Source organism: Chenopodium quinoa, unplaced genomic scaffold (genome assembly GCF_001683475.1).
Source record: "Chenopodium quinoa cultivar QQ74 unplaced genomic scaffold, ASM168347v1, whole genome shotgun sequence".
NCBI lineage: Eukaryota > Viridiplantae > Streptophyta > Magnoliopsida > Caryophyllales > Amaranthaceae > Chenopodium > Chenopodium quinoa.
The window spans coordinates 762928-789904 of record NW_018742334.1 but is presented as its reverse complement, the minus strand read 5'-3'; the positions used below and the strand labels follow the sequence as shown (position 1 = coordinate 789904).

The 26977-nt window shown below is 34.8% G+C and overlaps 2 protein-coding genes across 2 annotated transcripts; one reads left to right on the top strand and one right to left on the bottom strand.

Moving 5' to 3' along the window:
• The first annotated feature begins 1958 nt into the window (after nucleotides 1-1958).
• On the top strand, nucleotides 1959-9206 carry LOC110692738. The gene is made up of 6 exons (XM_021869786.1): nucleotides 1959-2883; nucleotides 3154-3365; nucleotides 7635-7911; nucleotides 8003-8088; nucleotides 8241-8332; nucleotides 8427-9206. The coding sequence occupies exons 1-6, from the start codon at nucleotides 2395-2397 to the stop codon at nucleotides 8690-8692; spliced, it is 1422 nt and encodes a 473-aa protein (XP_021725478.1). The 5' UTR covers nucleotides 1959-2394; the 3' UTR covers nucleotides 8693-9206.
• Nucleotides 9207-16629: 7423 nt separating this feature from the next.
• Nucleotides 16630-21264, bottom strand: LOC110692728 (protein DEHYDRATION-INDUCED 19 homolog 4-like). The gene is made up of 5 exons (XM_021869774.1): nucleotides 20910-21264; nucleotides 20400-20542; nucleotides 19189-19266; nucleotides 18198-18457; nucleotides 16630-17075 (listed from the first exon to the last, which is right to left on the bottom strand). Exons 1-5 carry the CDS (start codon nucleotides 20986-20988, stop codon nucleotides 16970-16972), a joined length of 666 nt encoding a protein of 221 aa, XP_021725466.1. The 5' UTR covers nucleotides 20989-21264; the 3' UTR covers nucleotides 16630-16969.
• Nucleotides 21265-26977: the final 5713 nt, after the last annotated feature.

Sequence of the window (26977 nt, the reverse complement as noted above, 5' to 3'; positions counted from 1 at the left end):
ATAAGTTCAATTCATTAAAAATAACTTACTTCAAAAGAGAAATAGGAATAGGAATGTTTCTCAATGATTGTACATCAATGTTACATAATGTTCCTCCCTTTCCCTTTTGGCAATAATGTCAACAATCAACCCTATGTGTCGAACAAGTTTCAATATTAGTGCTAAGATTTTTTTATAAGAGGATCATTAAATCAAATAAAGAATATACTTCATTTAGATCCATTACTACATTAATGAAGATGTGAAAGAAGATGAGATGAAAAGGGGTGTATGTGGAATGGAAGATATGAGATGCTTTGATTTTGCGAAGCATAAAATGTTATTTCTAGCTAGCAAATAGGAATTAAATAAAAAATAAAATCTCTAATTGAGAAAACTCGAAGTTATAACTTATACTCGTTTCATCTTAATCCAATACACGACTTATTAACTATTGTAAAGTAATCCAATAAAACAAGAGGATTGCAATAGTATTAGTGTATTACCATGTAAATTAAAGAGTGATCTAATTTTGTAAACGTCATAAAATCAACATCATCACTTCATAAGAAAAAAACACTTGTAAACAAAGATTATTTTCATCCATAAGTGAGATGAAAATTCACATTATAACACATAGTTTTGGCATTCTTTTGAAGAACTTTAAGCCTAATATGAACAAAATCATCTTTTTAAAACTTTATATTAGGAAGTTCATTTTTTAATTTAGAATACTATACATTTAAAACTCCATATAGTAGTAAATAAAGTCATTTCTTTAGAACCTTATTTTAAGAGGAAAATTATATAGTATAATTGGTTTGAAATGGGGAAGAAAAGATGTCACATACTCGTAATTAATCAAATCATATTATTCACGTACTTGAAAGATAATTTAATACCAGTAGGCAGTAGATGTTAATGAATCATACTTAATGCACTTATATTAAAGAAAATTCTTGCAAAGAAAATGACTTATTTGGACTTAGTCATCTCTATATAGCTTTCTAATTTATGTATTTGGATTTCAATAGATAAGTACTCCCTCCGTCCCTTTATTAGAAGTTAATTCCTAACATTTTATTACTCACATAATAAAGAGTAATAGACTTTTAATTTAGGGACGGAGGGAATAAATTCCTACATTTTTATAAGAAGTGTAATTTAATAGGAATTACACTTCCCCCATTTCACCAAACTTTTGTCAACCAAATAACTCACTTAACTTGTAATTCCTAGAAAGCCTCACTTCTCATGTTTTTCTACTTCAACCAAACAAGTCTTAAGTTATGATTAATCTAGATTGGTTGAAATTTAAAAAGACAACTTTCCACTTCTTAGAGCAACTTCGACGATGTTTTGGTTCTTCTAAAACCGAATAAAAAAGGGTTTACTAGAGGTGATCAATTATGACTTGACCTGCAAGCCCGACTCGATTTGCCAGTTTGGGCAAGCCAAAAAAACACAATTTTAGTCATCAAAGTTCGAATCGGCCCAAAAAGTTCATTTAGGCCCGAAAAATCCAACACTTTTTAACGTATTGTGCATGAATTTTCTAGCAAGGCCCAACTCGACCCGAATTTTGATCACCACTGGGATTTACTCAAATCACAAAAAATAAATAAAAATAAACAAATTTTTAACCAAACCATATCAATTTTACTTCTTTAGAGTTGATAGTGAGATGGTACCAATATCCAAACCCTTATCCACTCTTAGCCATATTTGCACACTCACTCACTAGTCATTAGCTACAACTAATTAGCAATTACCCCCCTAATCAAAAATCAACCAATAACTAAGAAGCTTCCTCAACTTAACTTAATATCTCAAGTGGACCCCACAATACCACACAAATTTTCACCACATAAACACACAACATTACACGTGTCATAATCTAAACCCATGATCAAAATCTAGGTAAAAAAAGAGTTCCATAGTAGAAAACTCTAGACTCAACCACACCATAACCTTTCTAAGTGAGTCTGATAATTCCAATCTTTCTCTCTCCTCTTTTGTCCGCGGCGTTTCGTCTCTAACAACAATCACTCCCACACAAAATTCCACCATTTTCTCTCTCCTCTGCAACGACTCCATAAATTATAAAAATTAAATTAAAATTTTAATAAAAATTTAATCTTTTGGCCTTTTGGGGTTTTCTTTTATTTTTGTATTATAATTTTGGTTTTATTAATAATTCTAAAATAAGTGTGAAGAAAAAAAAAAAAAGGGGGGGAGAAATTTAATCTCATCGAAACCCTAGAAAACCCGAAGAAGAAGAGCTAAAACCCTAGTTTTTATTTGGGGTTAGAGAGAGAAAGAGGAAATCCGAAATCTGAGATTTTGGGTTGTGAAAGTTTCGATTTTTCTGGGAAATTTGTGTTTTTTTTTGTTGATTAAATTAATCAATTAAAAATGTCGACGGCGTCGTACGGTCGTAGTCGTAGTGGTGATAGGTTTTACAATCCTCCGGCGGTGCGACGGCAACTTCAGCTTCAACAGCAACAACAGCAGCAACAACAGCAACAGATTGTTGTGCAACAACAGCAGCAGCAGAAGCAGAAACAGCAGGAAAGAGATGAGATTAGGAAAGAGAAACATCATAATCAGAACCAGAATCATAACCACCATAATCAGGCGCAGTTGTCGGCGCAACAGCAGCAGAGGCGGCAGAAATCGGGGGTTGTTGCGGTGGAAGTGGGTAATCAGCCGCAGTTGGAGAAGAGAGTGAAGAGTTCGTCTTCGTCGTCGGAGAATCGAGTGGAATCTGATGATTGTGCTTCCACTGCGACTACGACGACGACGACACCGGGTGCTTCGGTGTCGTCGTTGTCGCATTCGACGAATTTGGATCGGTTTTTGGAGCACACTACTCCATCTGTCCCTGCTCAACACTTCCCTAAGGTATGGGATTGATTTGAATTGGATTTTTGTTAGTTGGTTCAAGTGAAATTAGATCTGATTTTGTTAGGTGTTGATACAATGTGGGGTGATTTGTGAAGTTTTAATTGATCGGAGTGTGAAATTTGATTGTTAAGGGTTTTGGGTATTGTGTTAGTTGATTAATTGGGTTTATATTGAATTATCCTATTAATTTCTGTGTTTGTTATTGGATAGTATTGGTAGATTGAAGTGTTGGTTGATTGAGTAATGAAAATTTGTTCTTTATGTTAGACGAGCATGAAGGGATGGAGAACTCAGGATGATGAGTTTCGATTGTACTTCGTGCTTGGCGATCTCTGGGAGTCGTTTAAGGAGTGGAGTGCGTATGGGGCAGGAGTGCCGCTTTTGTTAAATGGTAGTGACTCTGTTGTGCAGTATTATGTTCCATATTTATCGGGCATTCAGTTGTACATAGACCCATCAAAGCCCTCCCCAAGAACCAGGTCTGCTATTTATTTGATTTGTTTGCTTCTTATGTCAATGTCTTTCGTTTGATATTGTGAATGTTCCTTATCAAATTGTTTTTTATTTGATTATGCATAAGTTTGTTTAGGCTTGTGTGTTTAGGCTTGTGTGTTTGATATTGTGAATGTTCTGTATCAAATTGTTTTTTATTTGATTATGCATAAGTTTGTTGAGGCTTGTGTGTTTAGAAACTAAAATTGCTCACTTATCAAGTATGCTTTTTCTAGCCTTCCACAAAAGACAATAAGTAGTAAAACTTGTTTATTAGATTAGAGAATACAGAACCTTTTGATGCGTTAAGATATGGTTATGAGCTCAAGACACTCATAATAGATAGTACTATTCTTTTGGTCAATAGAAGTACATATTATGAGGAGACATGAATGGCTACATTATACTGATTATAGTGCTAACATGATCTGGAAGGAATATCAACAATTGTGAAGCATGTGTATGGGAAAAGAGATAAAGAAAATGTAGTGGATATTTATGAAATAGTAGCAAAGCACTATCTTGAACATTGATTTAAAGAAATAGAAAAAAAAAAGATGCATAGTACTGAGTACTGAGTAGCTCATTTTAACATGTATTTGCAATTATCACTTATTACAATTTTTATGCTTATCCAGCAATTGCTTTATGATCTGAAGATGAAATCTTGAAGGGAAAGGTTATGCCTGATCTATTAATTAATGTAGTGTTGCACTGTGTAAAATTTAAGCCTTGAGTACCATACTCTTTTGTGAGGGATTTCCATTTCCAAGGACCTGGGGACTAGATTGTATTTTCGAAGAAGTTAGGATCATCAGTGAATAAAAAAGCAGTTGTTGGGAAAGTTATTCTAGACATGAAATTTACGTTGTATTCACCAACCACGAGTTATCTCAATCTTTAATACTCACCCTCTTTCTCTTTGCAGTTTGTATGGGTTTTTTTTTGTTCTTGCTAGATTATCAGTGTGCTGAAAAAAATTTAGGTTCCAATTTGAATGAGCTTGAGCTATGTATTTTTTGCCAACTGCTGATGGTTCTTCAAAACTTCAATTAGTTGATTGAAAATTTTAACATTTTATCTTTGAAGCAAACATTTTCACTGGTGTATTTGTTAGTGATGAGTCTTTTACCTTTACTTAGGTTTTTACATTGGTTGAGAGCATAGTGGATACGGAAGTTTCTTTGGTAATAAATGTAGATGAGGTAAAATAGGGTGCTTTAAATTTGAATGCACAAGGTCATTTTAGTAATTGTATGTTTGAGGATAAGGGATCTATTTCATTCGGATGTAACTTGAATGTCGGCATTCATAATTTTAAAAGCATTGCATGTGTGGAAGATGATTGTAGAAGTTACTATAGTGTGGTGTAGCACTTCATTCTTTTTGGAGAACACTCTTCCCATGATAAACTTGTAGGTGTTTCCATTGTGAGGTGGATCACCTCATTCTTTTTGGAGAACATCCATTCTCTGTCCAAGTATCTCTGTTTTGGTCTTAAGAGAGCCAGGAAAGGATTAAGCATCTCTCTCCTAATAGTTTAGCAATGTGTGAGTTGTGTGTAAGCTTACCAGATCAGAAAAGATTAAAAGAAGATGATGGGACAATGCTCTCCGAGCATTTTAATTATTACAGTTCTTTTGAACAGGATAACATTTTATTCTTCTGTAAAATCTTCAAAGGAAAATTAGTGGGAGAGGTCAGAGTTGTTTTGGTTTAGTAGGAGTTGGGAGAGGGTGAAGAACGGTCATTTTAAGTTTAGAGGTGTGGTTGGCATTAATCTTAGTTGGAAGGTTGGAGAAGTAGTGGCTCTGAAGGCTAAAGTTGTGATTGCTGCTGTGCAAGAAGGATAAGTTTGGCTATTAGGGGGAGAGTGTTGGTTCTCTAGGAGTCAATGTTGGTGGTTGGTAATGATGTGGTTGGTGCTCTTGGCTGACTTGACATATGATGCTCAGAGTTGTTTTTCATGTAGAATTAAAAACTTGAAATGAATGTAAGTTTTTTTTTTTTTAATTGGTGTTGGTTGTACATAGGGAAACATTACTTTGAGTTTGTTCCTTCCGTCAAACTAGGGGAAGAAGAAAGGTGAGCCAAACTCTGGAAATGAGGAGAACTACCCCTTTTCCCTTTCTTTAGCATCTTGAGCCAAACAACTGTTAGGATTAGATGGCATAGAAGTACAAGTAGTTGGGTTTTGAGGACATTTATGAAGCTGTGGTTTAATGCAAGGGCCTTTCTATGAGTTTCTCAAAATTAAATGTTCTTATATTAAAAGTGATGCATGTACTTTGGGAATAATGATACAGCTAAAAGTAACTCTTTGATTAAGAAGCATTCTGTTATTAATTAGATGCTATCTAAGGCAAATGGAGCAATCCTAAAGGACAAAGGAAGGATATGGTTACGTATGAATGAAGTTGATGTCTAATTTATATCAATGTTCCTTGTTAGTGGGTGAACATTTTATGCAGATATTGGGGCCATATTTTAAATAGAAAGGAGATGGTATGTGATGCTGATGTTATTAGAAAAAGAAGTGATTATAAATTTTATATTCACCGCATCCAAGTTATAGGTTCCTCTTGTAGTAATTTTGAAAGAAGATCCTTAACTTTTTAGCTAAAGTGGTGTCTTAACATGTTTATGCTACAGCTAAATTCCATCTGTGTTTGATGTTAACATATGTCTATCACTCTATCAGTGGAAATGTATGGTACTTAATGACTTACTGTATCACTATGAGAATATGAGGGGCTTTCATATGTTAATTGCCAGGGTTGTAACTACCACAGTTAGAGCTGCTAAAGCATTAGTAGACATCATTTGACCAATCAATTAACTCGTACTGATGCAAAAGAGTTGGAGGCACAATATGGTTTTTGATTGGTGTTACTCTGTGAGATAGACACCTGAGCAGCCAAGCCTAATTGCTTATCTTAGAATAGGATAGGAATTTTTTTACTCTTGCAAATTAAATGTTCTCCTATGTTAATGAATCTGTTTACCACCCCTCCCCCCTTCTTCCCCCAAAATTCAAGAAAATTTCAGCACCTCTACAAACTGCTTGTTCTTTGATTTTTTTTTTTTTTTATTATTTTTTTTACCTAAAAGGCTGAAAGTGTGTCTTTATTCTTTAGCTTTAAACTGCTTTTGGTTGCAGATATAGTTTGATGCTTATTTTGAGTCACTATATATGATTAGATGCATACTTGCATAGTATGGTTGTTTTGGTGGCTTTCCCATCATTTATTCCACAACAAATTGAATGATACCTTTTCTGAATTACTTTTTTTTTTTTTTTTTTTTTTTTGAGGATATTATTTTTAGACAAAGTCTAAGCTAGCTTGGAATGTTTATTGTGGACTATATTGGTTATTTGGTGCCTAATGCATGGAAATGTTTAAGATTTTTTTAAGGAAAAGCTGAGAGGAGCCTTGAAATTCTATACTCCTTATGATCTTTAATTGTTCTACCCACTTTTCATATTTGTCCATTCGTATATATTCCATCCATTTTTCTTTATTCTATTTTAGGTATACAATAATTGCACCTTTCCACGCTCTTCATTCACTTTTTTTTATACACACATCTTCTTTACACCTCTCTCTTAATCCTACACCCACACCCACTCACCCTTTTCAATTTTTTTTTAAACCGTGGATCAAATATAACATAAAGAAACTGAGATATTACTTTTATATTGCCATTTTTATAATCATAGCTTACTTAGGCACACTGTAAGCAGAGCTAGCACAGAGGGAGTTTGTAAAAGTTGAATTATTCTAGATCCAACTCATGTGTTTCTTTCAGATTAAGGCATCATTTTGTGCTTCATAAGGTCAAGATTGTCAGTCTGTTTTTGCACCAATTTGATCATTATGTGTATCAAATGATCAAGCCTCAGCTATGCTTACACCTTCAATATTCTTGGGATGTAAGCTTTTCAATAACGGCTTTTCCAGTCTCCAATAATCAATAATTGGAAAAGCTATGAACTTATTATTGGAGGAGACTAGAAAAGTTGTTATTGATTGAGCTTGGGCTCAAATTTGTGCAACCTTTCTGTGTTTAAAGAATTGAAGAGCTATTCATTAATGTATTAAGTTGTAATATAACTTACAAAACAGTCAGTTACAGACCAAGCCATTTGGTTCAATACATATTTAGTTTATGCTTGTTTTGAGTGTCTTAATGTTTCCCTTGTGCACTATTTTTTGCTCACTCAAATGTTTAATAATCTTATGAGTTTGTTGCAGAATGCCTGGGGAGGAGAGTGATGAGTCATCTAGAGAAACTTGTAGTGATGGCAGCAGTGATTGTGAAACAGAAAGAGGGCCTTGCAATTTTGCTGCATGGAATCAGCAGGATCTTGCAGAGTCTACTCTACAGGATATGAAGGCACTTTCACTGAGATATAAGCCCTTCAACGGTTCATCTAGCGATGAAGGAGAATTTTCTAATTCTCCCGGTGTTCTTACCTTTGAATATTTTGAGCATGATCCTCCCTATAGTAGGGAACCATTGGCTGATAAGGTTGGTTCTTCTGCTAATATGTTATACTATTCTTTCTCTATACTTTTAATTACTTGTTCACTTTATTTAATTTGGACTTAAATTTCTACAGATATCGCTCCTCGCGTCACGTTTCCCGGAATTAAAAACATACAGGAGCTGCGATTTGTCGCCTTCAAGTTGGATTTCTGTTGCTTGGTATGATTTTGCCAGTTTTTTCAATTTGCATGTTTTGAAATTGTAGTATGTTACTTTTTTAGCTTGCGGCTTACCTGATCTTTTTATCTTTTTACTGTTTTTTTTTTTTTTTTTTTTTTTTTTTTTTTTTTTTTTTTTTTTTTTTGGAAAAGGTATCCAATATACAGAATTCCAACTGGTCCAACCCTCCAGAACTTGGATTCCTGCTTTTTGACATTTCACTCCCTCTCAACACCTCTTCGTGGTATGTCTCAATAATTCTTGAAACAGGCTATAGTATATTATTCTCTTCTAGTCTTCTGTTGTGCCTGATGTGATGGCATTCCAATTTTTTACAGGTGGACAGAGTGAGTGGCAAAGTCATAACAGTTCTTGTCCAAGGGAGATTCCAAATGGGGGCTTTAGTATAGGTCTTAAGATACCATTGCCTATATTTGGTATGGCTTCTTATAAGTTTAAACTCTCCGTTTGGGATCAAAATGGTGCTGATGATTCTCAGAAGGCCAGTTCCCTGTTGCAAGCTGCTGATGAGTGGCTCCGGCTTCTAAATGTCAATCATCCTGATTACAGGTTTTTTGTCTCCCACAACTTCAACTGGAAATAAGTGCATGGAGCTATTATATGAACCGGTGAAAGAGTAGAGTTAATAGCTGACTCCTCTGCTCAGCTGACTATATGTATTTTAAGTTGTCGGCTGAGTATGCAGAATCCCCTCTCGCCTTTGTGTTCCTCTATCTGCAACTTTGGTTTTGCATTACTTGTATTTTCAGAGGAAGTTTTAGAAACATCAGCTTTGGTAACTTACAAGCTCTACTGGCGGAAGATGAAGTTATTCCCGTGTAATTTGCTAAATAACTCGCTGTACCAAAACTTTCTGATGTGATACAGTTGTTTGAGGATGGGATTCCTGAGAATTCCTAGGCAGGTTGAAAGTCTGTGGACTTTTGTTTGCCCTTGTATGACTATTGACTAGGTTCTGTTTCGGAAAAATGAGTAGATAACATATGAGCAAGTTATTATTTGTACAAATACATGCTTTGCTTGGAATGAATAGGTTTCTTGTCGTTGTTTGTGCAAGCTTTCTTGTGTTTAAGCACTAATAAAATATCGTTTCAGTTTTTAAAGGTAACTCTTAAGTCTCTAACTGTATAGTCTATGAACCATTATGATTGCAGGTTACCAAAATAGACTTCTGATTTTCTAATATTGGAAAAAAGAAAAAAAAAAATAGGTATGCTATTGGGAGACCTTAAAAAATGAAATTGTGTCGACGAAACGGGGCAAAATGTTTAGGGGTTAGGGTCTGATTGACCAGAATGGGAAGGAAGTCTCCTACATTTGGCTAATAGTGCATTGTTTTGTAGAGGTGATAATTTTTTTTCGATCTCCCAATGATAGTAGGAATTCCCAAGTACTTCTCATGCTTCTCCTGCTTCGACATGCAAACGCCTTTACTAAAAGAAAACTCCGATTTCTCATAATTAATTTTCTAACCGGAAAACCACTTCGTATAAGTTGAGAATTTCAACTATTTTGGAACATTCCTGTCGGTTATGACAGTCTGATATTTGCAAGATGTAGAGGTGATAATTGGGTCGTCATAAATCGGTCATTATTGATTGATGACAGATGAGTCATTTGGTTTTGTTTGTGGTTGAGTCAATTAGCTTACTATGAAAAAGTAATCTATAGTAAGTACTATAATTGTTGGTAAAATTTTGGTTCAAGACTTTTCAAATCTACATTGGGTATGCTAAGTGTTAGTTATACTGCAGTCTGAATAATGGCATGATAATGAACTTGGTCTATCTACCAACATAGGTGACATTTGATCTTACACTAGTTGGTAGTTAAAGCCAAGCTCACCAGTGTTAATCAATGGTATTACTGAAAGAAATTATTCGGAATTTTGTGCAGTGTCTTATGCTAGTGGTAATGCTATCCATCAATCTCTCCTATTTTTCTTAAATTTTCATGATCATCTCATGTAGAGCTGTCAATTCGGGTAAAGGGGTCGAGTTTGGGTCGGATCAACTCAGGTTGGGTCAATTTAAATTAATTCCATAACCTATGCGGGTCAGGTTTGGGTTGGGTCATGCTTGAGTCGGGTCACGTCAGGTCATTCTTCTTATCGGGTTTGGGTCGGGTTTAAGTAGGGTTAATAACATGTTGGGCTACATTCGGGTCGGGTGAGCAATAGGTCGGGTTTAATTGAGGTTTTCACGGGTTAGGGTAATTCTCGGGTTCGAGTCGAGTTCGGTTCAAGTCAATAATTTGCGGGTTAGAATCAAGTCGGGTCATTCTCGAGTTTGAGTCGGGTTCGGTTCAAGTCAATAATTTGCTGATAAAAATCAGGTCGGGTCATTCTCGGGTTCTAGTCGGGTTCAGTTCAAGTCAACAATTTGCGGGCTATAATCAGGTTGGGTCATTTCCAAGTCGGATCATTCTCGGATACAAGTCGGATTATGTTCAAGTCAATAATTTGCATGTTACAATAAAGTTGAGTCATTTCTAAGTCAGGTCGTATTCGGGTTCAACTAACTATAAATAGATAATTATCATTTTATCAAGCTAATTATTTTCTTTAACTATAATATATATGACAATATACTAGGGAACTATAGTCTATAATTTAGGAAGATGAAGGAAGATGCTCCTTTCTTTTGCTGGCCTGGACCAACTTGGTCTATCTAGATTAAATGCTTTGATCAACAATAATAAGTTGGTCTAAATTGCATTTAAGGTGATTTGAAATCGGGTCAGCACCAATTTGGGTTGAATTTAGGTCGGGTCAATAACAAGTCGTGTTAATTTCGAGTCAGGTTACTAACGGATCGGGTTGAATTTTTGGGTCGGGTAAGTAATAGGTTTGTTAAAATTTAGGTCGGGTAATAACAAGTAAGGTTGAATTTGGGTCAAGTCAATAACAAGTCGGGTTGATTTCAGTTCGGGTTTGTAACAGCTTGGATAAAATTCGGGTCAGGTTTGAAACGGGTCGGGCTGAATTCAGGTCAGGTTAGTAACAAGCCGGGTTAAATTAGGGTTTTAACGGGTTGAAATGGGTTAGGGTCAATTTCGGTTCAAGCCGGGTTTGGTGCAAGTTAATCCAATTGGTCGTTGTAAACCGGTAAATCGGTGCAAGTCGTAAATCGGTAAATTGGCCATTTAACAGCAAATTAGATGGTTCCACACACCCAATTGGACTCCCGTAGGATATTAAAGACTGTGCTAAAAATTTTGGCAATTATTATTTCCTGGAAAAAAAATTCAAAAAATTCCAAAATTGAAGGCTAATTATCCATGCTTTTTGTGAAATTTTGGAGGTTTTAGGGCCCGGTGTCGAAAAGCCTTGAGATTTTAGGGAATACATCTCGGGGTCATATAATGACGTTTGTAACCATATATGATCATTATATGTTGTCATAAATGTTCGTGGTAGGCTTGATTTAATGAAATCGATACAAGTTATAAACCGATAAATAGGCCGTTTAAAGGCAAATTGGATGGTTGCACCCACCCAATTGGACAGTCGGAATGTATTAGGGACCATGGTAAACATTTCGGCAATTTTTATTTCCGGACGAAAAAAAAAAGTCAAAAAATTCCAAAATTAACGGCTAATATCCACGATTTTTGAAAATTTTTGGAGGTTTCGGGGACCAATGTAGAAAAGTCTTGATATTTTAGGGGATACATCTCAAGATCATATAATGCTGTTTGGAGCCAATTATTATCATTATATGTTGTCATAAATGTTCGTTGTAGGCTTGATTTAATGAAATCAGTGCAAGTTGTAAACCGATAAGGTTTTGGCCATTTAAAGGGAAATTAGATGGTTCCACCAACCCAATTGGACTTCAAGAGGATATTAGGGACTATGGCAAAAATATCGGCAATTTTAATTTTCGGACGAAAAAAAGTCAAAAAATTCCAAAATTGAAGACTAATATCCACGTTTTTTGAAAAATTTTGGAGATTTTGGGGCCCGGTGTCGAAAAGTCTTGAAATTTTAGGAGATACATCTCGGGGTCATATAATGCCGTTAGGAACCATATATGATCATTATTTGTCGTCATAAATGTCGTGGTAGGCTTGAGCTAATATAATCGATGCAAGTTGTAAACCGCTAAATTGGTCGTTTAAAGACAAATTGGATGTTTCCACCCACCTAATGCGACTCCCGGACGGTATTAGGGATCATTTTAAACATTTCGGCAATTTTTATTTCCGGGTGAAAAAAAGTCAAAAATTACAAAATTTCGGCAATATCCACGTTTTTTGAAAAATTTTAGTAGATTCGGGGTTCGGAGTCGAAAAGTCTTGAAATTCTTGGGGATACATCTCGGGGTCATATAATGCCGTTTGGAGTCATTTATGATCATTATATGTTATCATAAATGTTCGTTGTAGGCTTGATTTAATAAAAATCAGTGCAAGTTGTAAACAGGTAAATTAACCGTTTAAAGGTAAATTGGATAGTTCAACCCACCCAATTTGACTCCCGGGAGGTATTAGGGACCATGGTAAAAAATTTGTCTATTTTTATTTCGGGGCGAAAAAAAGTCAAAAAATTCCAAAATATCCACTTTTTTGTGAAATTTTGGAGGTTTGGGGCCCAGTGTCAAAAAGCCTTGAGATTTTGGGGAATACATCTCGGGTTTATATAATGATATTTGAAACCATATATGATCATTATATGTTGTCATAAATGTTCGTTGTAGGCTTGATTGAATGAAATCGGTGCAAGTTATAAACCGGTAAATAGGCCATTGAAAGGAAAATTGGATGGTTGCACCCACCCAATTGGACTCCTGGAATGAATTAGGGACCATGGTAAACATTTCGCCAATTTTTATTTTCGGAAGAAAAAAAAAGTCAAAAAATTCCAAAATTGAAGTCTAATATCCACGTTTTTTGAAAAAATTTGGAGGTTTCAGGGACTAGGGTAGAAAAGTTTTGATATTTTAGGGGATACATCTCGAGTTCATATAATGCCGTTTGGAACCATATATGATCATTATATTTTGTCATAAATGTTTGTGGTAAGCTTGACTTAATGAAATCAGTGCAAGGTTTAAACCGGTAAATGGGCCGTTTAAAGGGAAATTGGATGGTTCCACCAACCCAATTGGATTCCTGGAGGATATTAGGGGCCATGGTAAACATTCTGGCAATTTTTATTTGCGGGCCAAAAAAAGTCAAAAATTTCCAAAATTGAAGAAATTTCCAAACTGGAGGATATCCACGTTTTTTGAGAAATTTTTGAGATTTCGGGGCCCAGTGATATGTCTATTTTATATAGTATTTTACTCCCGTCTCTTGGTCATAATTGGTAGTGTTTATGGCTCTTTAGAGCCACTTTTATTATTAATTGGTATTTTCTAATGTTTTCGTAGTTTTGGTTGAGTTTTGTAGGGAATTGCACTTTTGGAGCATTTTCCCAAGATTTTATGGAGCGACTTCGAGCATTGGAGGAGCATTACCACTTTTCAAAGCCCAGGGCCGGTTAGAGTCATCGATCCGGTGATTAAGGGCTCGACATGTGAAATACCGAGCTTTGGACACCGAGTATTCAAGCCTCATAGTGGAAATTCGGAATGGGCTAAGAAGTGAAGCCTAATCTAAGTCCAAGCATAAACGGGCTCGCTCGGGCAACCTTTGGCTGGATCGGGCGGCTGCCCAGATTCAAAAGGTGAAGAAAAAGGCGGGTCAGATCGGGTGGCCCTTCACCTAATCGGGCACGTGTTTCTGATGGGATGTTTTCGGCTATTTACTTAGTTTTAATTAGGATTAGTTAAGAGTTTTGTATAAGTACGATTTAGTGTTAATAGTTTTAGTTACTTCTTCTCTTAGATTTCTATCTCTCTACAACTCTATACTTTGTTCTTGATTCAACTCATTATTATTTTCGTTAATTTTGGTAACAATTTCTTCTCTATTAATTTCAGTAATTTTATTTCTTTATTTCATCATGATTTATTTAATTGCTTTGATTAGTTTAGATTTAATTATGTGTTAGTGGTTCTCTTTCTAGGGTTTGTGGGGATCCATAAATAATATGAAGGGGTAATTTGTTATTGTTAATTGTCAATGCTTGATTAATTTCCTATTGATTGATTTAATGCTATGCAATTAGATTAGGCCTGGTTTAATTGTTTGAGTTATGCAATATTGATTCGCGATTCGAGAGATGAGAATTGATGTTTAGACTTAGTTTCAATAGGCGGACTAATTTATAAGTGGTTAAGTCGAGATTCGAGAGATGAGATTTAATACCGGTAAATTAACTCTATGATTGTGATACGTAGCGAAAGCTCTTTATGATTTGATTAATTGATGTATTGATTGTTATGTTTTACCCTGTAATATTATTTATTGGTGAACCTATGTCCTAGGTTTTTTATTAATTGATTTTCCTCCTGCTTTTATTTCTCCTTACTTTTATTCCTAGTAGTTTAATTCTCTTTAATAACAACAAATTGGTTACTTGATAATTTTGATTACTTTTGATTAATTAGGAATAAATTGACTTGTTTCCCTGTGGTTCGACCCTTCTCCCCTATCAACATAGTTAGTGGACTTAGGAATTATTTATGATTAGCTGATTACGACTTTAGCCTGTCACCCGGTGTCAAAAAGTTTTGGAATTTTAGGGGATATATTTTGGGGGCATATAATGCCGTTTGGAGCCATTTATGATCATTATATGTTGTCATAAATGTTCGTTGTAGGCTTAATTTAATGAAATCGGTGCAAGTTGTAAATTGGTAAATTGGCCGTGTAAAGGCAAATTGGATAGTTCAACCCACCGAATTGGACTCCCGGGGGGTATTAGAAACAATGGTAAAAATTTCGGCAATTTTTATTTCCAGGCGAAAAAAAAGTCAAAAAAGTTCAAAATTAAAGGCTTATATTCACGCTTTTTGAGAAATTTTGGAGGTTTTGGGGCACGGTGACGAAAAGCCTTGAGATTTTAGGGGATACATCTCAGGGTCATATAATGCCGTTTGGAACCATATATGATCATTATTTGTTGTCATAAATGTTCGTGGTAGGCTTGAGTTAATGAAATCGATGCAAGTTTAAACCGGTAAATTGGTCGTTTAAAGGCAAATTGGATGGTTCCACCCACCTAAGGGGACTCCCGGAAGGTATTAGGGATCATGGTAAACATTTCAGCAATTTTTATTTTCGGACGAAAAAAAGTCAAAAATTAAAAAATTACAGGCTAATATCCATGCTTTTTGAGAAATTTTAGAGGATTCGGGGCCTGGTGTCGAAGAGTCTTGAAATTCTTGGGGATACATCTCGGGGTCATATAATTCCATTTGGAGCCATTTATGATCATTATATGTTGTCATAAATGTTTGTTGTAGGCTTGATTTAATAAAATCGATGCAAGTTGTAAATCGGTAAATTGGTTGTTTAAAGGCAAATTGGATAGTTCAACCCACCCAATTGGACTCCCGGAGGGAGTTATTAGGGGCCATGGTAAAAATTTCGACAATTTTTATTTCCGAGCGAAAAAAAAGTAAAAAAAAATTTCAAAATTGAAGGCTTATATCCACGTTTTTTGAGAAATTTTGGAGGTTTTAGGGCACGGTGTCGAAAAGCTTTGAAATTTTAGGGAATACATCTTGGGGTCATATAATGACGTTTGGAACCATATATGATCATTATATGTTGTTATAAATGTTCATGGTAGGCTTGATTTAATGAAATCGGTACAAGTTATAAACCGGTAAATAGGCCATTTAAAGACAAATTAGATGGTTGCACCCACGCAATTGGATTCCCGAAGGATCTTAGGGACCATGGTAAACATTTCGGCAATTATTATTTCAGGGCGAAAAAAGTGAAAATTCCAAAAATAAAAGCTAATATCCACGCTTTTTGAGAAATTGTGCAGGTTTCGGGGCCTGGTATCAAAAAGCCTTGAGATTCTAAGGAACACATCTCAGGGTCATATAATGTTGTTTGGAACCATATATGATCATTATATGTTGTCATAGATGTTCGTGGTAGGCTTCAGTTAATGAAATCGTTGCAAGTTGTAAATCGGTAAATTGGCCGTTTAAAGGCAAATTGGATGGTTCCACCCACCCAATTGGATTCCCGGAGGGTATTAGAGACCATGGTAAACATTTCGGCAATTTTTATTTCCGGGTGAAAAAATGTCAAAAAATTCCAAAATTGAAAACTAATATCCACGCTTTTTGAGAAATTTTTGAGGTTTCGGATTCTCATGTAGAAAGACAAGATAATAATTTGATGGATTTGGAGATAGAACGAAAGAGTGAGTGTTTGTAAAGTAGCCTTTGGATGTAACACATATAGCGTGTGGAATTTATTATCTGCTATATTTGTCATTAGGGTCCTGGCGTTTGTATTAATCTACCATATGAGATGATATCAATTTGAAACGACTTCTCAGGTGCCCAATCAAACGGCTCCTGGCGTGTTGATACGAGCAAAAACCACTGCCAAGTTAGCATTAGAATCATTCAAGTAACTCGATGTTTGGTTGTCTAAGAGGAATCGTTAGGATAAATAGAACATTGTTCTTGTTCTTATTTTGAAGTTTAATACTCCCATTGTGGTACAAAATCTTTCATGGAAGACACAACCACTAGAAGCAAGCGATAACAGATAAGATTACATGTTATTCCACCTTTTAAAATATTGCACTTGCATAATCCGTCTAAATACACCAAGAAATACAACATTAACTTTGAACATTACCCTGAGACCTAATGATATTCCCCCCATCTCTCTCTCTCGCTCTATTTCTCTTTCACAAGTTACAACATTGGTTTCAATCCTCTTGGTTTTTCCCTTTCCCTCCTAAGGCTCACAATATCTGCAATCTTGGCCATCGGCTTTACAAGATGTCATCAAGCATAGTGGAGAGCAGCAATCCTCGGACAAATTCACACTTCCTAGCCTTCTCTTCATGCTCCTTTTCAGAAAGCACAGAATGCTGGGAACTGCATATTATGCAAATCATTAGCATGAAACTCATTTCATAATCTCTTAACAAACAAATACAGATTTTTAATGTAATGCATGGAAGCTCAAATGGTAATCTCATGGAATGCAGATGAAAGCTGAAAAAGGGAGTTGGAGTTGATAAATAATTCATATACATCTAATTTCATTTACTATACCTTTTCAAATATAAATGTCTAGCTTCTATGTTGATCAACCAGCTTAAATTTCTAATACGAGTCAAAAATGAGATTCGTCTTTCATTTGCTTACAATGCTATCCATACAAACAATTCAGAGGAGCATTGAACATCATACATATCTTATGTTCTTAATTTACTACTGTTTTCGTATCAGATTTCCTAGCACATTTCTGTCTTCTTTAGCCAATGACCAGTCAATCACAAGGTGAAGTGATTTTTCCTATGCTATAATTCTCACAAAAGATTTAAACCCCAAAAATGAAGTGCACAAAACATATATAACTTGACAAGGACAAAGATAATTGTTATCAATTTTCACTCGCTAAATATGTTCTACGAGTTAAGACTGTTAATAGCCATTCTTACAATTTAACAGCATGTTTATTCTCCAGAAAGAATGCGCAAATGCATGCACAATGGCAACACACAGCTAAGAGCAACCAAACATGTTACTTTGTCCCACTTTAATGAGATAAAGGTGGAAGGCTTGGCTAACCAATCACAACAGGTTTTAAGCAGCTACATAATGAATTATTAATTCGGAAAAAATGTGTAGCACAATACACAGTTATATGGGTCCTCCAGAGGGACCTGAAGTGCTTATTAAACATCTGGCAAATAATGTGATGGTCTCCAAAGTTGGCACAAGATCACAATCCAAAACTAATTATGCAGAAGGAAAGGTCTCTTTTTTTTTATGATTCATAGTATTACAAATAAACAACATGATTATAGGTGCTCAAGCGTCGTATCAGGATATTTAATGGCTTTTCATTATCCTTTCCCCATTTATTTGTGAGATGGGGTTGGGGGGGAAGGTGTCAGGGCACTGTGTTACATCATTCAGAGCATGAGCAAAAACCAATACTAAAAAGCATTACTTAAAAAATGTATATGACAATTAAATGGTTTATCTTACCTTTCAATTGTTTCCTCCACAGCTTGTGGAAGTGGGCTTGTTTCCTTAGAAGAACAAGGTTCTCCCTTTCCAAGTTCTTCTGCAGAGGAAGAGCTGTATATAAGTGAGGACAAGAGAGGATCAGGGTCTGGATTGGACGAAGAAAGAGTGAAAGAGGACCCTCCGAAAAGGGATTGCCTATTTCCTTCTCGCAACTCCTTTCTCAATATGCTAAACATTGAATTTGGAACACCCCTGCGCAACCTCCTTCTGCGCTGAACGTAATCTTCCAGTCAAGGAAACACAATTAATCACAACTTAACTTCATAAAGGGTGCTTCAAAGGAGATAACAGCCAATAGCAAAGGTGAAAATATTCCCACTAGATAACCCAATCTGTCATTGTACTAATAATGTAGAATTAATCAAACAACCTGACACGCTTATATATGAAATTTCAATAAAATAGTTCCATACTCAGCTAATCCACTTTTAAATTATGGAGACTGCATTGGTCAAAACTGCAAAAGAGCTTACTTCCGACAAAATGAGATTAAAACTTACTGAAGCTAATGAGGTAGCAAAGTTAGAAGTTAAGCTTTGACTTAGACATTAGGACAATCTAATGACTAAAAACTTGAGCAACATATAGCTACAGAAAAATATCCAAAGCCGCATTGAGGCAAGTAGGCTCCAAAAGTGATATAGGCTACAATCAAGTCCAAGTATTTTTGCAGTAGTCAATTTTGGTTGAGTTGTAAATGAAAAAACACAGATAAGCAATTTCAGACTATCACTACACGTACACCTAGATATCGAAAATCTTCCTTCAAAACAAAACCTACAAAGGGCTAATTGTTCTAGTCTCTACCATGGAAAAGAGAATTATGTTTCTGAGAGAGAAGTGCCACACATCACAGAGACCTTATGAAACACAAGGAACAACAAAATTATCACTCTATGAATCAAACTTCAAAAAACAAATTAGGAAAAAAAAAAAAAAGAAAGGATATCTTCAATATATTTCCATGCTGCATTGTGATGTGACCAACCATGTCCATTCCCACCCTCTTTGCACATACAGGGCAAACCTGCAAGAAGTAAAGCAATCATGTGCATTAATTCAGTATCAAATAAAGCCAGAAGTAGTTATGTATTCAGAAGGCCACACATGTTTCACAAAGATCCTCATTAAGAAATCCCTGTGAAAACTACAATAGTAATGAAAATATGATCCCTAATAACCCATATACAAAATAACGTAGATCAGTCTAGCAGCTTGTCAAGCAGACAAGTGGCCAAATATTTCTCATTCACAAAAAGGGGAAGGGAATTTGACCTTGTGTTGTAATTAAATTCCATGGGGCAAAGAAATCTCGCAATAAATGAAATTCATGACATTGCATATCCCTCAGAAAGCAGAAAAGGCAGAAAAGGAAGCATACAATTACAAGAGACAAGCTAGGGAAAACATTTGTCCAACACATGATTATCCAAATGTTACGCATTCACTAACGGAAAAAAAAAAAAAAAAAAAAAAAAAAAAGTTTAGTCAAATATATGTCACAAGACCACAAAACCCGTGACGGCCTCCAGTAGCGTAATGTCACTCAGGTCATGAAGGGCTATAATTGTATCACATCCAACAAGTTTTTCATGCAAAGGCATTATAGTATACCATGATACCAGTACATGATAACAAAAAGCTTCCCCATTCAAACTCACATGCTAATCAACATACCTAAGATTGAAGACATATACATGGGTGGGACATCTATGCAATACAGTTCAATTCAACACCAATGATCCAATAAGTGTCATAGAAGCACCAACAACTATCTTCATAGATTTGTACAGCAAAAGGGTGTAAAATAAAATCATGCTCCACAAACAATCCATAAAACGAGCAGCACGATCTATGATTCTCACAAAACCTTACAATGAAGCCACAACCCCACCATGAACGAAACCCCAACAACAAAAATTCATGTAAAGATCATAGCTTTAAGTAACTTTTAATAAAGATGCACATGTATGGCGTAATGCAAAGCTATTGAACGCTTCGAATCTATCTATGATTAAAAAAAAGCTAAACTAATATATCCACAATGGACAAACAAGTCCCAAGTAGTTAAAGGAATATACTAGTTTACTAAAAAAATGTTACAGATTAACAACGCCTTAATAATATGCTATACTATGATGTAATGTTAAGGATAATTACCCCATTCTTCAACTCCACTTGATGTTCTTCATCCATATGGCAAAACAACCCCACGATATCGAACTCATCAGCACAAAATGGGCATGAAAACTCTTGTTTGTAATCATCTTCGACCTCTAAATCATCACCACCCAAATAAGCCTCTGTTTCAAACCAAATTTCCCAAAGTTCATTCCATTAGATCATCAATTTCAGCTTAATCTCACCAACCCCAGAAAACCCTCTTCAAAATTATACCAAATAATCACAAAAACATGAAATTCAACAACAAAAAACACCTCAATTCAACTTTTCCTAAAATGGATAGAAGCCCAATTTGAGAAATTAAGCAAAGCTAAACAAAAAAGATAAGATTTTTCACCTAATTTCTCAACTGGGTCCCCCCACAAACCCTAAAAAACTCCATCCTTTCTCACATTTCAAGGCAACTAACAAACAAAAATTGGGGATAAAATCAAAAATTGCAGAAAACCCAGAAAAATAAAAACAACCCCAGAAATAAAAACTAACCAGATCGAAGTTGGTAACGTCTGAAAGATGATGAAGAAGAAGAAGAAAGACGAGAGCTCCATAGATCACCACCGTCCATTTTTTGATCTTCTTCTTTTTAGATGATGATGATGAAGAAGATGATCAAACAATAACCCAGAAAATTCACTTCAAATTTCTTCAGAAAATCAGATAATTTCAACAAAAAGGCACCTGCTATTTTGAAAATTATGGGAAATTTTTTATCAAATTTTTGTGGGTGAAACCCTAAAAAAATTGTGCAAGGAGAGATGAAATGTCCAGGAAATTGAGGAGGAGAGAGAATGAGCTGAGGCAACAACACTCTCTACCGACCTTCCTCTCCTTCTTGTATGAGGTACAGATAATTTATACACTCACTTTTTCAAGAATATTTGCCCTTTGTTTTTGATATATTTACTCTTTTGCCATTAACCGCCTTTGTTTTTCCTACCTACATTATTTATGCAGACGTTAATTAGGCTCTATTCTATTCATTACAAAAACGAGAAATTATTCGTCTTGTGGAGCATCTACAATGGTTGAATAGAGTCTGATCTAATTTACTCTACTGAACTGAACTGAACATATTAAAACTGAATTGAAATGAACTTATGAAAGGTGAATTGAACTGAATCTATTAAAGCTTAATTGAATTGAAAATAAGTCAAAAAGAACATGCCCTTGGAGCTAGTAGCTCATCACTATGGAACTAATAAAATTGTAACTTTGATGAAACTACGTAGCTCTACAAAGTTGTGTTGTTTCACTTCACCTAAAATATTAGTTGTCCATTTAGATAATAAAATGATTTATTATTTTTGAATTGTTTTTTTTTATTTGAAAAGTTAATAAACATTTCCTTCAAAAAAAAAAAAAAAAAAAGTTACTCCGTAATAAACATGTAAGACCTACTAAAATTACAAGAGGTAAGGCATGTTCTTTTCAGCTTCATTTCATTTCAGTTCCTAATTTTCTTCTCTTGTAAACAATATTTCAGTTAATGCCGGTAAATCAGAACAGGCTCGAAGTAGCTTGTCATTGTAAAGCTTATAGCATAAATTGATGCAATTTGATAATGATGATGTGGCCCCCTAAAACTACAAGGGATGAGTTGAAAGTAAGGGTGAGAAAAAATTCCGGATACCCGGAATTGGAACCGGAACCAGTTAGGAGCTGGCGGATCTGGAACCGAAATTGGACCCAGTAGTTCCAATTCTGGGTAATAAATTAAGGACCAGGTTATAACCAATTTCAATTTCAATTCTCAATTTTTTGGACCCGGAACTGGTTGGGTACCCGGTTACCCAATATATACTAAACTAAATTAAATTTAAATAATAAAAATACATTGATTGTATCTAATTTGTAAAATAAAAAAGTATTATTAATATCTAACATAATTACAAATAGCTTAATGCACATATAAATATAAGTATTAAATGCTAAAAATGAACCTAACTACAATAAAAATTATAATTTGTATTATATTTTAAAAATTACATACACAAGTGGGTACCCGGAACCGGAACCGGTACCCGATGGTTCCAATTCCAATTCCTAAATTTTAGAACCTAGTCGAACCAATTCCAATTCCGGTTCCGAATTTTAGGACCCGGTTCCAACCAATTCCAAGTCCGGGTCCTAAAATTTTGACCGGGTACCCGGTTTGCTCACCCCTAGTTGAAAGGGTTTGCTTAAGAAAATAAAAAAATAAAATAAAAATAGGACCATTATAGAAATTGTTGTAATTTAAAAAATAGAATGAATAGCTTTATTTTGCTTACTTCCTCTGCTTCTTTTTAGATGCATCACTTTCCCTTTTATTTATAGAGTACTACGTAACATATTCTCTTCTAACTCCCATATCACATTGGTCCTCTTTTTTCTTTCTTTTTATCTCTTTTATCTTCACAATTGTCTAGGATTCCGTGATTTTGCAAATGATGCCTCCAAAAAAAACAGAAGAAGTATAAAATGCATCTTGTGGCATAATAAAGATTTCAATGAAAGGTTATATTAGCAATTCAAATACCGACTCCACTAATAATTTCAGCCAATATGCGTCACTATCAATTGGTGTTTGATCATACTTAGATGGTATGTTGGTATCAATATAATTCTTTATAGGCATCAACAAACACATGATTTTAAAATTTTATTAAAAAGGGCACAGGGAAATCACTATTGGGTGTGAAAAACAACTCAGTTTATATTTTAAAATTTAAAGTTAAATCTCACCACTAGAGATGATCTACATAATTCTTTTATCATTTTTGCTCTATCTTTTTGTATAGTGGTCTCACACTCTCACTTGATACATTAGAAATATTGTTATTCTATTTGACTTATTGTTTGTATTATATTGAACTTATATTTTTTTAACTTAATTGTTTAAATAAGCATTGGGTTGAACTTAGGGCCTGTTCTCTTACGTTGAAATTCAGTTCAGTTTAGTTCAGTTCAGTTCAGCTCAGTTCAGTTCAGCTCATTTCAGTTCAGTTTAGTTCCTAATTTCCTTCTCTAATTATAAAATATTCATTTCAGTTCAGTTCAATTTAGTTCAGCTGAGTTCAGTCAATGAGAATAGACCCTTAATATTTTTTAACTATAATACAAAAGAAGTACTTTAAAACAAAACTTTATACAGTATATATTTTTTATTTTTTGACATAGGAAAAACATGAAAAATCACGTTTGTGGAGCCACCCTCGTGAGGGCCATGACTACTTTCATCCCAACATGTCTAAGGTGCGTAACTTCGAGGCAGCAAAACAGAACATTTCCATAACATTTTGTGACTTAAAGAAATGAGATGAAGTTGAGGTTTATACCATAGGACCCTCCCTCCTCACCAAATTTGCTATAGGCATCACTTATAATTTACGTGCCATACCATATTGATGCTTGATTGTAACAAAAACTAAATAGTGTTATTCAATGGATTTTAATTTTATAATTGGAAAATGAAAAGATTAACATTCTTCTAATCTCATTTCACTTGCACCATTAAAGCAATTTTTGTGAGAGTTTTTATGGAACAAGTTATTAAAACGAGACAGAGGAAATATGATGCAAAACTACGAGGATTTTGTTATAGATTTACAAAGAAGATCGGCATGATATATATTACAAATTATATATATATATTTTAGAAGAATATGAGAGATACATTTTAGTAGCGAGGAAAATATATTGTCGAGATAATGAAATACACATCTATGCAACTAACCTAGCTAGGGTTTTGAAATAGGGAGTTGTCATGCGAAAAGTCTTATGTAAATAACATTTATGCGTGTAATTGCATTGCGCATAAATGACATTTGTGGTTAATTTTCCATGCACGGAAGGCATATATAATTTTTCGTTTAGTAAGTGAGCGTAAATAAATGTAAATGTGTAATATCGTTAGCACATCAATGCATTTATAAATTAGATTACAATTTTTAATCAAAAACTCAAAATAAGGCATACAATATATCGTGTTAATATAGAAGCCTACTTTCTAACTCAATTGGCATGGAATCAATGTCGGGGCTTGTGGCATGTGCACAAGACATATGTACCCAAGGACAAGGCATACAAACATATAAGATAATTTTATCATTTGAGGGTATGTCGTCTTTGCCCTAAGACATGATGATTATGGATGAATGAGATGGTTTAGAGCACTATCATGACTCCCAAGACCCTTTGGGAACCCGTAGAAGTACTTATATGCATAATCTCATAGAATGAAAAAAAATATTGTATGGAAGCCAAATTTGAAGGCTATAATACACAAAATCGGAGCAATTCAAGAGATGTCAGGACCCGATGTCAGAAATTCACGAAATTCTACGGGATGCATCCCGGGGTCATATAATGTTTAAATTTTGACCTATATACGACAATTATTCGGCTACATAAAGGCCTCATGAAAGCTTGTAACCAATACAATAGGCGTGTATATATGAAAGCACATAAATTAGATGCTTTAAGGCAAATTGGATGGTTCCACCCACCCAATTGGATTTCCAGAAGGTATTAGATTCTATAGGAAGATTCTCAACATTTGTTTCTAGGTAAAAAAAAGTCGAAAATTTGCAAAATTGAAGGCTATAATTCACGTTTTTTGGGCAATTTTAGAGGTTTCGAGACCCGGTATCGGAAAGTCTCGAGATACTAGGGAATGCATCACGAGGTCATATAATGTCATTTGGAATCATATATGATCATTATATGTTGTCATAAATGTTCGTGGTAGCCTTGAATTTATAAATTTGGTGCAAGTTGTAAACGGGTAAATTGACATATTAAAGGCATATTGGATGGTTTTACCCACCCAAATGGACTTCTGGGGTGTATTAGGGTCCATGGGAAGTATCTTGACAATTTTTTTTCACGGGTCCAGAAAAGTGAAAATTTGTCCGAAATTGAAGGCTATAATACACGATTTTTGGGTCAATTTTGAAAATTTTTCAAAAAATAAACTGAATCTGTGGGGTAACTCTCGGGGTCATATAAAGTGGTTTGAAACCATAAGATGCCTATAAAGATGTTTATAAAGTACCAAAAACAAGTTTTATTTTTATTTTGAAATTCATGAAATATAATGATCAATGCCATATAAGTATAATATATGTTAGATTGTAATGATGTCAGAAAAATGTAATGAAGTGACTTGACTTGACTATAATGATGTCTTATACATAGTGAAATGATGTCATAATATGATGTGATTGAACAATAATGATGTCATAAAGTACAATAATGCCATATAAGTATAATAGTGATGTTATGTGATTTGACAATAGTAATGAAAAATAACACATGTTATAATGTAACTATGGATAATCATACTACTATTCACATGTGTGCTGATTGATGTGATGTGGTGTGTTGATTGATAGACTATGTATATATAATCATACTACTATTTATGTTTATAATGTAAGTATCATATCTTATCTCGTGCAAACAATCAATTACCTCATTCCATCATCAATTAACAAAAATTGTCTCTCAATCACCCTATTTCTGCCAGTGTCAATTACCACTATTCCGATATCTAAACAACCCCAAACCTTAAAAACGTGCAATAAGGGTAATATGGGATGTGCAAAAGTGTAAAAAAATCGTCCCCCATTTTTCCCAACCTTTTCCCCATCTTTTTCCAACATTTTCCCCATCTTTTGGAACTATTTCAACAACTTTCCTTATTTTTCCATTTACCGTCGCCCTACTCATGTATTTTCCATTTTTTGGGCCCACAAAAAATATTTTTTTTTTAAAAAATAAAAGTGTCAAAATGAAGATTGATACCCATGATACCCATTCTTTGGATTTCACCAAAAAGAAATGTTATTATCACATTTTCACAAGTTTTGACCCATTTATCGTGTTATTACCGTCAATCGGGTGTCACAAGAATTTCACAAGAGGTTCAATATAAAGCTCTTTAGGAGAAGGTGGGCAACTCAGGGTTGAATAACCAAAATACTACATTTTAGTTATTCAACCTTTGGGCCTTCTTTGGACCTTAGGCAGATAGTGTGCATTGCTAAACGCCAGTATTATGCACACAAAAATCTCACTGGGGGCAAGGCGGGAATTATGACAGTATCATAGCTTTCAAGGCCAGGAATGTTGACTAGGCCATTTGCTTGAAACGACGCGACCTCGAATCTACGAAGCCAATATCATTCATCTTGCCTTCACTAAATCGTCAACGGATGGACGTTGTGTTTTATCTTAGTTTGGGTATTTTCAACTATTTCTTGTAATGGCTTTTGTTGTTGCAAGCCGAACACGTAGTTTTGGGACAAATATTCGTTGATGCGGCTTAAGCAGTAGTACAACGCGACAAATATTCGTTGATGGGGAACCTATATGAGTTTTGGGATTCCAGCCAATTCTTAATTCTACTATATATGTCGTTGTGTGGGTGTAAGCTCATGATACCTTGACGAACTAATGGAACTCCGTCTGTTGTCTTATTTTAGTTGTCTACACAGGGTATCCATGATCGATGAGGAAGTAGTGTTTCAATCAGGATGGCTTGATGCGGCTTTAATCGGATATGGGCGAGA

Excerpts from the sequence above, each read along its gene's own strand:
- LOC110692738 (XM_021869786.1), top strand. The coding sequence starts at position 2,395 with ATGTCGACGGCGTCGTACGGTCGTAGTCGTAGTGGTGATAGGTTTTAC. Across the intron at positions 2,884-3,153 it reads CTGCTCAACACTTCCCTAAG|ACGAGCATGAAGGGATGGAG; the intron begins GTATGGGATTGA and ends TCTTTATGTTAG. Across the intron at positions 7,912-8,002 it reads GGGAACCATTGGCTGATAAG|ATATCGCTCCTCGCGTCACG; the intron begins GTTGGTTCTTCT and ends AAATTTCTACAG.
- LOC110692728 (XM_021869774.1), bottom strand. The coding sequence starts at position 20,988 with ATGGACGGTGGTGATCTATGGAGCTCTCGTCTTTCTTCTTCTTCTTCA. Across the intron at positions 20,543-20,909 it reads ACGTTACCAACTTCGATCTG|AGGCTTATTTGGGTGGTGAT; the intron begins GTTAGTTTTTAT and ends GGTTTGAAACAG. Across the intron at positions 17,076-18,197 it reads GTGGAGGAAACAATTGAAAG|TTCCCAGCATTCTGTGCTTT; the intron begins GTAAGATAAACC and ends CATAATATGCAG.